The sequence below is a fragment of the Xenopus tropicalis genome, chromosome 6, assembly GCF_000004195.4.
Source record: "Xenopus tropicalis strain Nigerian chromosome 6, UCB_Xtro_10.0, whole genome shotgun sequence".
Taxonomy (NCBI): domain Eukaryota; kingdom Metazoa; phylum Chordata; class Amphibia; order Anura; family Pipidae; genus Xenopus; species Xenopus tropicalis.
Window position 1 is genome coordinate 128,651,036 of NC_030682.2, and position 12,807 is coordinate 128,663,842.

The 12,807-nt window shown below is 36.5% G+C and overlaps 1 protein-coding gene across 2 annotated transcripts in view; it reads right to left on the reverse strand.

Annotated features, from left to right (window-relative positions):
* The window catches only part of vps13b (vacuolar protein sorting 13 homolog B), a 508,026-nt gene that overhangs the window by 277,374 nt on the left and 217,845 nt on the right, over nucleotides 1–12,807 (reverse strand). For both annotated transcript variants that reach the window (XM_002934409.5, XM_012965216.3), the window contains exon 22: nucleotides 11,187–11,314. In XM_002934409.5, coding sequence (XP_002934455.3) covers nucleotides 11,187–11,314 — 128 coding nt within the window. The remainder of the gene's footprint in view (nucleotides 1–11,186; nucleotides 11,315–12,807) is intronic.

Genomic DNA, 12,807 nt, shown 5'->3' on the forward strand with positions numbered 1-12,807 from the left:
TACAGTGATGAGGCCTTCGTAAGGGAAATAGTATATGAAGATGACAAAATAAAACATTATTAGCAAGCTGTTATTAGACATGAAGCCTACATGAGTGAAAACCCATCATTAACTTGTCAGAAGATGTGGCAACATGCTGGGCAGTATGGGTTATAGGAAACGCCTTGGAAAGTTCCCATTCCTGGCAACTTTACCAGTGTTGGCCACTAAAATAAGCAAGCTCAAATCAGAAGAACAGTAAACAAACTATTCAACCAACACTTCCCTTATTTGGTTAGTAAAATAATTTGAGGTTTTTCATCACAAAATGAATCTTCTGTCATTTTATGCTGGAGATGAAGCTTCTTACATGATGTAAAGGGAAGTGGTAAACTAAGAACTGTGCAAAGTCTTAGAGAGCTCAGGCACTGATGTCACAAATAGACTACACTAAAGGTTAATAGTAGCAAATAGTGCTCACCAGAGTAAGTAGCAAGGGTATGGGTATTTATCCCAGACATGATCAAGTTTATAGACAATTTGTGGTGTAATAATGTAAGCGCAGTGTTTAGGCAGCACACAATATGTTCATTATAATTGCCAGTTCTACGAAGTAATTTCCTACCATGTTCTTGCCTTTATCTCCTGGTACCAGTGCCAGTAGATTATTAGTAGTAATAGTAAAAAAGTAAATGAAAAATGAACCTGCCAACAATACTAGCCAAAAGCCTCCACACTCAGCATACTGGGTGTTGAAGTTACCAATAGAAGCCAAACGTATCCATTAACCAGCTCACTTGTCTCAGAAGGATCTTCCTTAATGGGTTTCATAAAACAAGAAAAAATGTACCACAATAGTGTAATCCATATTAATAAACTATTTTAATGGATAATGGATATATTTGGCTTGAATTGAGCTTAATTCTGGTTAATATCGGTGTACTATCACTGGAGAATAATATTGCACTTATGGGAAGCACATGAGCACCTTATTACATAGCTTTATTACAAGTGCTGAATAAACTTTCTCTTCAATATTTTTTGTGTGTACACCCTTTGATGTTATGGAGAAGTTTATATCATCATTTATTTAAACATTTTGTTTGTGGTTAATATAGTAGATTGGCACAAAAAAAGGTATCAGTTTTACAACTTATTTTCTAGAAAGCTGCTTCCTTGGTTTTCCAAACGTTCCATCAAGTACCTCTATAAAGATGCTTTTGGTATCCCAAGCTAAAAAAAAATACCCTCTAGAATAATGAAAACAGAAGATGTAGCATCCAGTAACTGCAATTTGAAAATATTCAGAGAATTACAAATGGAAAAAAGCAATGTTTCATTCAAATAAAATGATTGACTCGGACATTAAATCATAAGACATAATATTCACAAAAATGTGACTTGTTAGGAAAACTAAAGAGCTAGTTATTCTGTTTAATTCCAGCTTATTGCTCATCAAATACTTGACCACTACCAACTTTGACATTTGCTTAATCTATTCTACAGCACTACCGTAAACCAAAAGCTATTCACTCATTCTCCAAATTCTTAGACTGTATCCTTTCAACAATCCTTCTTAAACCCAAAAATATTATGTATGGATCCCAGGGCAATTTGTATTTTTAATATATCTATTGTTACTAGATATCAGACTTGGGATGTGCATCATATTGCCTTCAGTTATCCCTACTATAGTTGTCCTTGGTCATCTCTTTGATGGGATTTCACCATTAGGTGCCTGAGCTTAATGGGAATGGTAGGAGAACAGCAGCTGGAAGTCCACAGCTTGGTCACTCCTCCTGTAAAATGTGGTACCAATTAGCATGATACACAAACAGATTTGTCACTAACACCTTTTTTGTGATTGAACTACATTCTCTCCAGTTGTTTGAGATGTTTACTCTAATATGTGTCGGACAAATTTGTAATAGACCACCCAGGCTCCTAACTGTAAGTATGACTTTTGAGGCAACACTAAGAGTGTGTATTTTCTTTTTATATATAAAGTGGCTAATCGGTCTCGTTTTGGTGGGAATTTACTATAACTGTTAACAATGTGCTTTTCACCACAACAAGAAAATCTAAATTCTCATATCAAAAAGGGAATAGACAGAAGCAGCACAAGGACGAAAGAAAGAAACTATTTCAAGCAACTTTCTAAACAAATCAAAACTACCTGTCAAAAACTTGTTTTAAATGGGAAATCTGGAGTGATTTATGCAGTTGGATGTAAACCTGCAACAGTAAATTGTGCATAAATGTAAGGATCAGACACACCAAGGGAAAGAAAGTGAAGTAATCTGAAAGCAAAAAAAAAAAAAAAAGTCCTCGAGCTGAGGGTCAGATCCTGTTCATGGAAACCATCTGGTTGGGACCCTCTGAGCCACACCAAACACAAATGATCTTAAAAAAAATATCCTATTCATTAATTCATCACAGCTGCAGTAAGCGTTACTTCATCTTTCCATGGCAACGGCGTTTCTGTTTCAGAGATCAAGTTACGGTTTTGGTAGCAACGTGTTCTCTGGCCAATACTGAACACATTTATGTGTTAAAGAGAGGGAATTATTGCAAATTCTTGAAATAGAATCACCTCCTATTTTAATTCCTGTTATGTCAAGTGCAACGGCGAAAACGATCAATTCCTAATGATGAAAAAGTGAAACGTATGAAGAGTGTTATCATCATGGTTTAGCTGGATTAGTATGACGAACATCACCATTATATTCTGCACAAACAATAAAGACATTCATTTGTTACTCTGGGGATTTGGGCTAACGGTATTGCTCTACATGTGCTCTGGAACATAGAATGCTAGGTAGAGATCTGTTGGAACACATTGAACAACTTGTGGTTTTTGTCCTGGTTGGCTCAATGTGCAAGCAAAGACACCTGCTTGGTGGGAAAAGGGATTTCTTGAGTATCGCAAGATTCAGCTATGATCAAGTTCTGCATTCTTTCCATTAGGTAACTGGTTACAGCAGGATATTTAGTTTGTTTAATTAGATTACCGCTGAAAAGGTGATACATCATGAAAATGAAACCACGCTGGTGTGGCAGGTTCATCAAAATAATAAGACTGCAGGGAAAGGGAGCGTTCCCAAGTATAGTGCAGACTGTTACAAATTCTCTGCTTAAAATCTAGGCCGTGGGTCCTTTGGATGGCGTAGGTGTCCTCAAACTTCATGGGACTGCAAATCTCTCTAACAGGATAATGTGACTTTAACCTGATAATTCTGTGCCTACTTTCTGCATTACAGGCTTCTATCGCAAGATGCTTCCCCAGAAAGAAGTGCCCTATCTCAGGACTGTATTTATAGTTTGCCTTTTAATAGGCTATTATTAAAACCTTGTGCTCCTTAGCATTGGGAAATATACTGTAAATGAATTTTCCCTACCCGTTTTAAAACCTCAAATGTAACTCATTCTAGCAATACCCTGAATTATAAAGTGTAAAAGATAATACTAAAACACCATATGAATAAAACAGTATTCCTTGCTTTCTTATGCTTAGGTTTCTTTAGCCTGTATGGGAAACAATGTACACCCATATCCATAGGACCTATTATGCAGAATACTTTGGACTTGGGGTTTTCTGGATAAGGGATCTTTCTGTAATTTGGACCACCAGACCTCAAGTCTGCTAAAAATAACATTAACATTTAATAAACCCAATAGGATTGTTTTGCCATCAATATGGATTCATGCAGCTTAGTTTGGATCAAGTACAAGGTACTGTTTTATTTCTACAGAGAAAGGGGAAATCGCTTTTAAAATGAGAATTATTTCCTTAAAATTAAGTCTTCCTGTACTTTGGAGGTTTCTGGACAATGGATCCTATACCTCTACCATGCTCAATGGACACTTGAAATTTTCTGATATTGATCTAAATTTAATTTAAATAAGATATATGTAAGTTTCCAACAAATATTCCATACATTTAACACAGACAAATTATGGAAGATAAAACCTTTTTGCACAGTGTTTACTGTCTAGTAGTTAAAACACATGTGAAATCTACACTGCAAACTATAGGTTAATCCTATTCAACGAAAAAATATTCTCTGGATGTATAAGCCCACTACGAAAGCTATTATATGTAGATATTCCGAGGACCATCTTTAGGCATGGATGTCTAAGGTGGTTTATGCTTGATCGGAAATTGTATTTCTCCTTTATTAATAACTACCTAGCACTTTGCCTTTATATAATTCTCTGTGCATACTAGTGTTACAGAACTATATTCCATACTTAGGAGAGAAAAAAAAAACGTTTAATGACTAAAGTTGTATTCCATGGCAACCTAGAGCAAATGGTTGTAGATACTCCTTGGTTTCACTCCACTTGGTGTTTGAAACATTAATGAACCAAAACATCCTGTTTTGAGATGGAGAGTTATTTTAAAGCACTGCTGTTGCCCATTTGGCAGCTGTTAAGAGGTGAGTAACATATTTTACAGTGTATTTATTTCTCAAAGAGTGGTATCCAGGAGTGCGAGCCAGGGGCATGACTACAAATGTATAAGCACCTGCCTGCAAAAGATGTTTTGCTGAATATACAAAATACATCCCTCAAAAATAGGTGCCTACTTCACATGTAGTTTATACAGGATTAGTCTGAAGAGCTATAAAATGTGTTGGCTAGTATGGATGATATGAAAACCATGGAGGAACTTATTTGCCAAGCGATGTTAGTAATGTTGGTCACTAAAATATTAGCAACCATGAATCAGATGTACTGTAAACATACTGTTCAACCAACACATTCCTAGGACTGCTGGTATACTGGTTAGAGGGGGTTTGTCAAGAAGAGCTTCTCCTGGAATCTGCAGCCCAAGGTGAAAATAAAGTCACTCTAAACGGAAGAGCCTGTGGGCAGCATATGTCTGTACTGAACAGAGCAAAGAACTGCATTTACAAATATATGAAAATCTAAATAAACTCTTTTATTTTATACATTTGCTATTCTCTCTTTTACCCTTAATAAAAAAAAGTGAAAAGATTTTCTTTCCAGTCACATACACATTATAGGGTGATGGCCCACAGGGAGATTAGTCACCCACGGTTAAATCTCGGCAACAGCAGGTGACCTATCTCCCAGAAATACCTTCCCACCGGTGGGAAAGCATGCGCAGCACTTTTCCAAAGTCGCGTGAAGTTTCTTCGTGCAGGAAACGAAGTGGCGTGTATGCCTTTTTACTGGTGATTCACTTTATTGCCGGTGGAAGGGCATTTTGGAGAGATTTGTTGCCCGTTGAAGTCTAGATTAACCACAGGGGCCATCACTTAATACTAAATAAAGTGTGACTAAAAATGCTGTATTTTTATATATATATATATATATATATATATATATATTTTGAACTTAGTGTACCGGCCCAGAGGTACAGTAGCCCTATAACGTAATGCTAATGCCTTCAAGGTTGTCCACAGAAGCTCCCATCTTCTGATCCAGTTAGGCCATCTTTTGTATCTTCACTGATAAAAGGCTGTGGTGAAGCTAAAGCCATAAGGTGTAGTATTTCTACCCTAATTATTTTTTGAACTTTTGTTGCACTACAAAGCAAAACCATGTGCCCAAAAGGGCACAGGCAGGGCAATGCTGGTCACACATGCTATGACAATCTTATTTTGCAGGAGTACCCAGAGGAAACCCACACAGACACAGGGAGAACATACAACCTTCTTGCAGATAGTGCCCTGGCTGGAATCAAACTAGGCAGCAGCAATACTCCTTGAACCACTGTGCTGCCCTATCTTTCCCTGGTAATGCCACCCAGGTAGTAGGTTAAATAGGCAGATTTTAGCTGCTGATTCAGGTCCTTTAGACCGATTTGGCAGCTTATCTGCCCATGTATGGGCACCCCCGACAGGCCTACCTAACTGATATCTGGCCTAAAATTGGGCAGATCTTGATCAGGCAGGTTTTATTTTCTGTAAGATTCCCATACAAGGTGGTCATGCACAATGTATGCTGTCCTCAGTCCGACGGCACCTATGTCTAATTCGAACCTTTGGCCCACCTTAGGTGGGGATATCAGGAGAAGACCTCGCCAAGCGAGAGGACTCTTAATCTGTATGACCACCTTTACACTACAAGGCCAGTGATCATAACTTCTGAGGGAGTCGAGTGGACCTCTTTGGAGAGGAGCATATTGATGACCTAACTTAAGCTGTTAATTCTAGGTGTGATTATATGGCAGGCAATATCGGTCCATGTGTGGCCAGTTTTAAAAGTTAAATTCTGAGGGTTATATTCAATGCCCCAGAAGCCAACTCTTAGTTCTTTGGTATGTATTAGGAGGCAATTCCTACATAAGCAGTGAGATAAACAAACAATATATTTTGAGTGGATGCATGTTCTTAAGTGTTTTGGTCAAAAACTCTTTATGTTGTTTGCTTTAATGTGTTAAGTACTTAGTAGTCGATAATTTCTGCTGCTGTACTCCTGCAGAATGCCTGTATTAGCCTAGCCTAAAGGGATATGCAGACTTACCTCAAAAGAAAAAGATTTATAATTACTCAAAAACCAAACAATTTTTTTTTTTTAAAAAGTGTGCAGTTAAACCAAATGTCATAAAGAGCTATTTCTCATAGTTAAATATTTCTACTCCATTATATAGGCACTTCTAATAGGGCTGGGCAGCTTGCCAGTGTTACTTAAATACTCCAAATGACTATGCCTTTCATAGCTTTCTTATTTCAGTTGAACCATGTTTTGGGTTTAAAAACCTACATTATTGGAAGCAATGGATTCTATATAGAGGCACAGGTCACTAAGGAATGAACGCTCTGTTGTATAGATAGCCATATTTTGATGAATTTAGCTAAAGAAACATACACCTACTGCAATCAATTAAAATAATGGTAAGACCATTGAACCGTTACTTACAAAAAAAAAAAAAAAGCACCAGTCAAGGGAAAAAACTGACCCAGACCACGTGCCATTTTGTTTACTCTTCTCATCGTCCCTAGAAGCTACTCTCATTACTATGAGATGTTTCAATCAACAGATTATGCTGAGTAAAGTCTGTTGAAAGATTTACCTTATCTTATATAACAAGACTTAGCGATAAGGTTCTTAGCAGAATGGCTGCTTTATTGCATGTCAAAAATACAAAGTCCTAGGAAGCTTTTGAGCAACACGGTTCAATGGTTGACATGTTGCAAGCTTCAAATGAGCTCTATATACCATATATATATAAACTGCACAGATAACACAAGATGTGGAAACTACTCAATCCAAAAGGCACTCCTGTATTATTTAGTATATTTACTATCCCTGCCTCAGGCTTTCTACAGGGAACACCTCTGGGTGTCTTAAAGAATAAGTAAACCTGAATCAATGTAGCAATACTACATGTTTTTTGACTGAAACTATGTAAACTGGCATTACTGATTATGTTTAATAAAAAGAAGTTACAAAAAAAAAGAAAAAGAATAAGTAAACCTTTTTTTTTTTCTATCAGTAAAATTACTCTAAACAGCCTCCAGAATTACCTACCTTTGTCCCAGCATTCTCTCTGACCTGGTTCCTCAGTTAGAAATTAATCGTTTTTCTTTGCTTCCTTGTGCAGAGTGAAGCCCCGCCCCCACTTCCTGTTCAGTTTTCTCTTCAATTCGACTGTAGCCTTCTGGGCATGCCTGGAGGCAGCAGGAGCCAGTCTGTGCATTAGCAGGTTTTTTTTTTTTTGATGAGAGACCTGAACAGGAAGTGGGGGCGGGGCTTCACTCTGCACAAGGAAGCAAAGAAAAACGATTAACTTCTAACTGAGGAACCAGGTCAGAGAGAATGCTGGGACAAAGGTATGTAATTTGGGAGGCTGTTTAGAGTAATTTTACTGATAGGAAAAAAAAAAAAGGTTTACTTATTCTTTAAGGTGGCCATGTACGCACCAATATTATCTCTGTATGATATTTGGTGCATGTATGGCGGATTTGATGAAACGACCGAAGCATCAAATATCGGTTGTCTCGACGATTGGGCGAGGCAAAAGATTTTGCTTGGGCTCCGCTGAAGGGTACTCAGGATGGGAGGGGACCTCCAACATCATTAGGGAATACATTAAACTGGAAATAGCTTAGAAGCTTCCGATTGTTGCTGGTCTTACCTGTATCAACATCATCCATTTTTGGACTAGTCAACTGCCTCCTACAGCCAAAAAACGTTTATCTCACTGTGTGAAACCCCTCCAAAATATAATATGTATCAGGAATATGATAATGCAAAAGCAGAAACAAATTCAATGTAATAGACTCAAAAGTGAGCCATTTAAATATACAGAGTGGTACCGCTAATGATCACATCAGGTTGCATTGTGGAATCAGGGTTAACAGTATTCGCTGAAGCATGAAAGACGCTATTCCATATGCCCAGTAGGGTTTTTATTTCAATTTGATGACTCCTGGCACTGTAAGAGTGAGTCATTTCATACCCCATCTCAAGAAATCATACAATAGCAAGCGCACGTTGGCCTGTGGTTTACTAAAAGCATTACTTGTGGGAGTAAATGGCAAGATTCCAAGTCTAGAATTCCAAAAAAACTCTCATGCCCATAATTCTGTTGCTCTGAGATCATGGAATTAACGTTAGTTATGAAAATTCACCTTTTTTTCAGCGTTTAATAACCATAAAACAGGTTGCGCTGATTAAGAGAAAAGATTAGTCTGTTTAACTCAAATGAACAAGATGGTATATTATTATTCAACCTTCATCCTGTTTTTGCTCTATCAAAACATGAATCCCGCGCAGGAGCCAAGTTTTGAGTGAATATCGGTTTAGTTTAGCTTAGCAGGCGGCTCTGCTAAGTTGCGGGCAAGAAATAGATGCATAATATTTCCCCTGAATAGAGCCTTTAATGTCTAGCTGTAACATAGGAGCTTTATAGAATTTTCACAGTGGCTTAAAAAAACATTTTTAACTTTAAAGTTGATTTCAAATTGCGATTTCATCATGAAACCCAAATTTAGTTCCAAACCAAAATTAGCACCGCGGCATCGGTGTGGAATCTTTACAGAAATACATCTCAAAGCCAGCAAAGATGTGTGAACATGTTGAGGGAAGAGTACAAGTAGCTGCAGTTGCAGGGCCGACTGTCCTACGGCTCTCACACAGCACATTTCTTGGTACCCTCCACTTAAAGGAGAATCTTACCAATTATGGATTTTATAAACAAAGCATATTCAGTTATTCCTGAGTAAAACCATGGTTAAATATTCCTTAAGTGATGTTTTTGGGGATTATTATAAACAATCAAGGAAAGTGGAGGGAACATATAGGGGACCATTTACTAACTGTCTGTTTTGGTTTCCCCCCCAATTCGGATTTTTAGCGCTTAGTGCGAAAGGGAAAAAAAAGTTGTGACTTTTTCAAGATTTACTATACGTCCAAATGGCTAGAAATCCAGTTAAACTTGCCGAAATCATGTAGAAGCCAATGGCAGATGTCCCAGATCCTTATTTTGCCTCTTAGAGGTTTAGGATTTTTGACGCTGTTTGTTGTGCAACAATTCGAAAAATCGAGTTTTCGGGGTGATAATTTGAAAAAGTCAGTTTCTGTGACTTCTTCCTGCACTAACTTTTGCAGTTCAAATTTTTTAGTAAATGTTAGACATTAGTAACCCATACCAACCAGATAAACAGTTGATGATTGGCTGCTATGGGCTAGAAGACCTGACACAAACGTTGTAGCTTTTGTCACATTATCCTCTTAGTTCATTATTTTTAAAGAGGACCAAGCATTGCTACATTTTTGTTAATCTGGCTACTGTAGGGCATTTTCCATAGAGCCTGTGAGTAAAGTCATATCAGCAGAACAATAATGCTCTGACAGATCAAAAAGTCACTAGTTAAGTAACCTCTTAAATGTGCCAAACCTGGTGTAGTCATTTAGCAAAAAAATAAATAAATAAATAAATAAATGGTAAACCCTTTATATCAATGCACTTCTTTCATTTGTTACAAATGTTACATTGAATAGCTTTTGAGAGGATCTGTGGGACTGTAGCGATATTAACCACCCACTGTTCACTTGTTAACAACTGGTACTTTCTGGAAAGGCACAGATTCTCTACCATGGTTATTATAAATTAAAATAAATAAGGCATATGTATCTGGATTTTGTTTATGACTTTAAGGGAGCCTTGAAAAAAGGCTAATGCCAAAATCAGAACTGAGCGCAGAATCTTTAATGTAAGGTTAAGGAACCATACTCCATATATATTGGCCAGAAGGTGCAATAAACTGTAAAATTCAAAGATTCATAAATATAATTAAAAATTTTAACAAGAAAAATCGTCCCCGAGATTAAAAACTTCTCTTGATTATGGTAGAAAAAATTATTAAATATGTTTTCATGTTGTGTTATCATGTTTTTATTGTGCATTAAAATAATGCTTATCCTTTCCATATGTATACATTTAAATACAAACGACAGATTTGTGCCCACATACCAAGTTTCTGTTATTCCTGGAAAGCAGTGGTGTGCAAGAACAACACAAGTATAATGCAAATTACTTGTATACAGATGATTTTTAAAAGTCACATCATTTCTGAAATAGGTAACATGATAATGCTAACCAACCAGATGGATGCACGAATCCTAAAAATGTTCTTCATTTAAAACATTTTGCAAATCTATATTACACTTTTAATTCTTTAGGTGTCAAACAAAACTGCTGTGTGTTAATGACATGTTATCTGGATGGGGAAGTACATTATCTAGCTGTAATGATACCGGTAGCATGATTCAAGATCTAATATAGCAACTTATTCAGTGTAATGATAATGTACTACAGGTATGGGACCCGTTATCCAGAATGCTTGGGACCTGGGGTTTTCCGGATAAGGGGTCTTTCCGTAATTCGGATCTCCTACCTTAAGTCTGCTAATAAAATGATTTAAACAGTAATTAAACCCAATAGGACTGTTCTGCCCCCAATAAGGGGTAATTATATCTTAGTTGGGATCAACTACAAGGTACTGTTTTATTATTACAGGGAAAAAGGAAATCATTTTTAAAAACGTGAATTATATTAAAATGGAGTCTATGGCCTTTCTGTAATTCGGAACTTTCCGGATAAGGGGTCCGATACCTGTACTTATTAAATGTAGGATATAAATGCTTAAGGTAAGTGACTTACAATGTGCTTCAGAGTTGCACAGTTACCCTCTATATCTTGTTTATAAACCCTTTTTATTATATCTTACCTGAAGTGTAAGCCGCTTAACTGCATTCCACACAGTGCCAATAACTTCTTTCATTCTCTCCTCAGAAGATTTGCTTCCTTCTCTAGAAGCAAGCAATGCTTTTACTGGCACAGACAACGGGCGGGATTCTACAAAAATAATAGATTGGAATTAAAAGAGAATACATATAATAATGTTACATTATCTTGTATTCATACACACACTCATCTTTACCAAAGTTTAGAGGGGAAACTAAATAAATTTATTTACAGGGTAACCCTTTTGAAATAAAAAACAAAAGTGGTATAAAGGTGATACCTTTATTGGCTAACTAAGATAACCATAGCAAGCTTTCAGAACATTTAAGTTCCATTTTCAAGCTGATTACAATGAAGCCATGGTGATCTCTGATCTATATACAACATTCAGCTCATAGATCAAATAACCAGAAAAAAGGAATATCTATCTGTGTGGAAGGTGCTAACAAAGTCATTTACAAATACATTTACAGGAGTAGACACAGTCAGAGCTGAACTCTCTTAGATGCATTCCCTTTAGGACTCTTCCTAGAAAGCCCAAAGTATCAAAAAATTGTTGGAGTGGTGGTCAGTACCATGTCTGCTTTACTCAACACATTTCTCATATATCACTATTGGAAGTAATAACAGGCTGAAAATAGTGTTCTCCAATGTTTCCTGCCTAACTCCCATTGATAACTACCATTGACTTCTACAAGACCTTGACAGCTTTTAGATGGCGTGTTTTTACATTTGCATTTTTTGTGGTTTTGATGCATAATAAATGGCGAAAAAAGTTTTTTTTTTTTACACAATAAAGTTTTAGAGCAAAAAACATACATTGCTTAATAAATAGTGCCCTTAGAGACCACACTTCATCTAATTTCCTGTGAAGTCACAAAGACAAACCACCATAAAACTCCTTGCTAAAGTTTTGCTCTTGAAAGGAAGGGACCCATATAATTATATTTACAATAACTTTTGTTATTAATCATTCCTCATCCAGTTATCAAATACTCAAACATGTTTTCTTCATCTTTAAGCTTTACATGAAAAAACATGTATTCCTTAACCCATTTAGATACAGGTGAGAACTTTATGTATTATGCATAGTTTTTCAGGGTGGTCCAGTTAATCACAAATGACTAATAGAATTTGTTGAACCTTTAGAAATAAATATAAAATATGATGCACATTTGTATGTTTTATACCTTAATATCAATGAATATAGCATTATTTAAAATGGTTTGGAATAATGATTCGCTTATATAGGCAATGTTTAACTTTATAATATCTATGTTTATTGGTTTTCATCAAAAAGACATAAGGTCAGAGATTTATTGATTTGATGTCTGTAAGGAATTATATTTGTCCTCTTTTGACTTCTTTTCTTACGTTGTGATCCTAGAGTGCTAGATCATTTGCCCAGGTAATTATGTGCTAAAAACTTTTACAGCTCTGGGGTTCTTTACCAAATGGCACACACATGGTGGATTCTCGGGAGTTGCTCTATGTGTCATCATCTTAAATCTTTTGGATGAGAGTTTTGAAATTAAACAGGCGAGGGCTGAAATGGAAGACTCACAAACAAATTCCATTCTGTGTTTCAAAATCTGTAAGCTGAG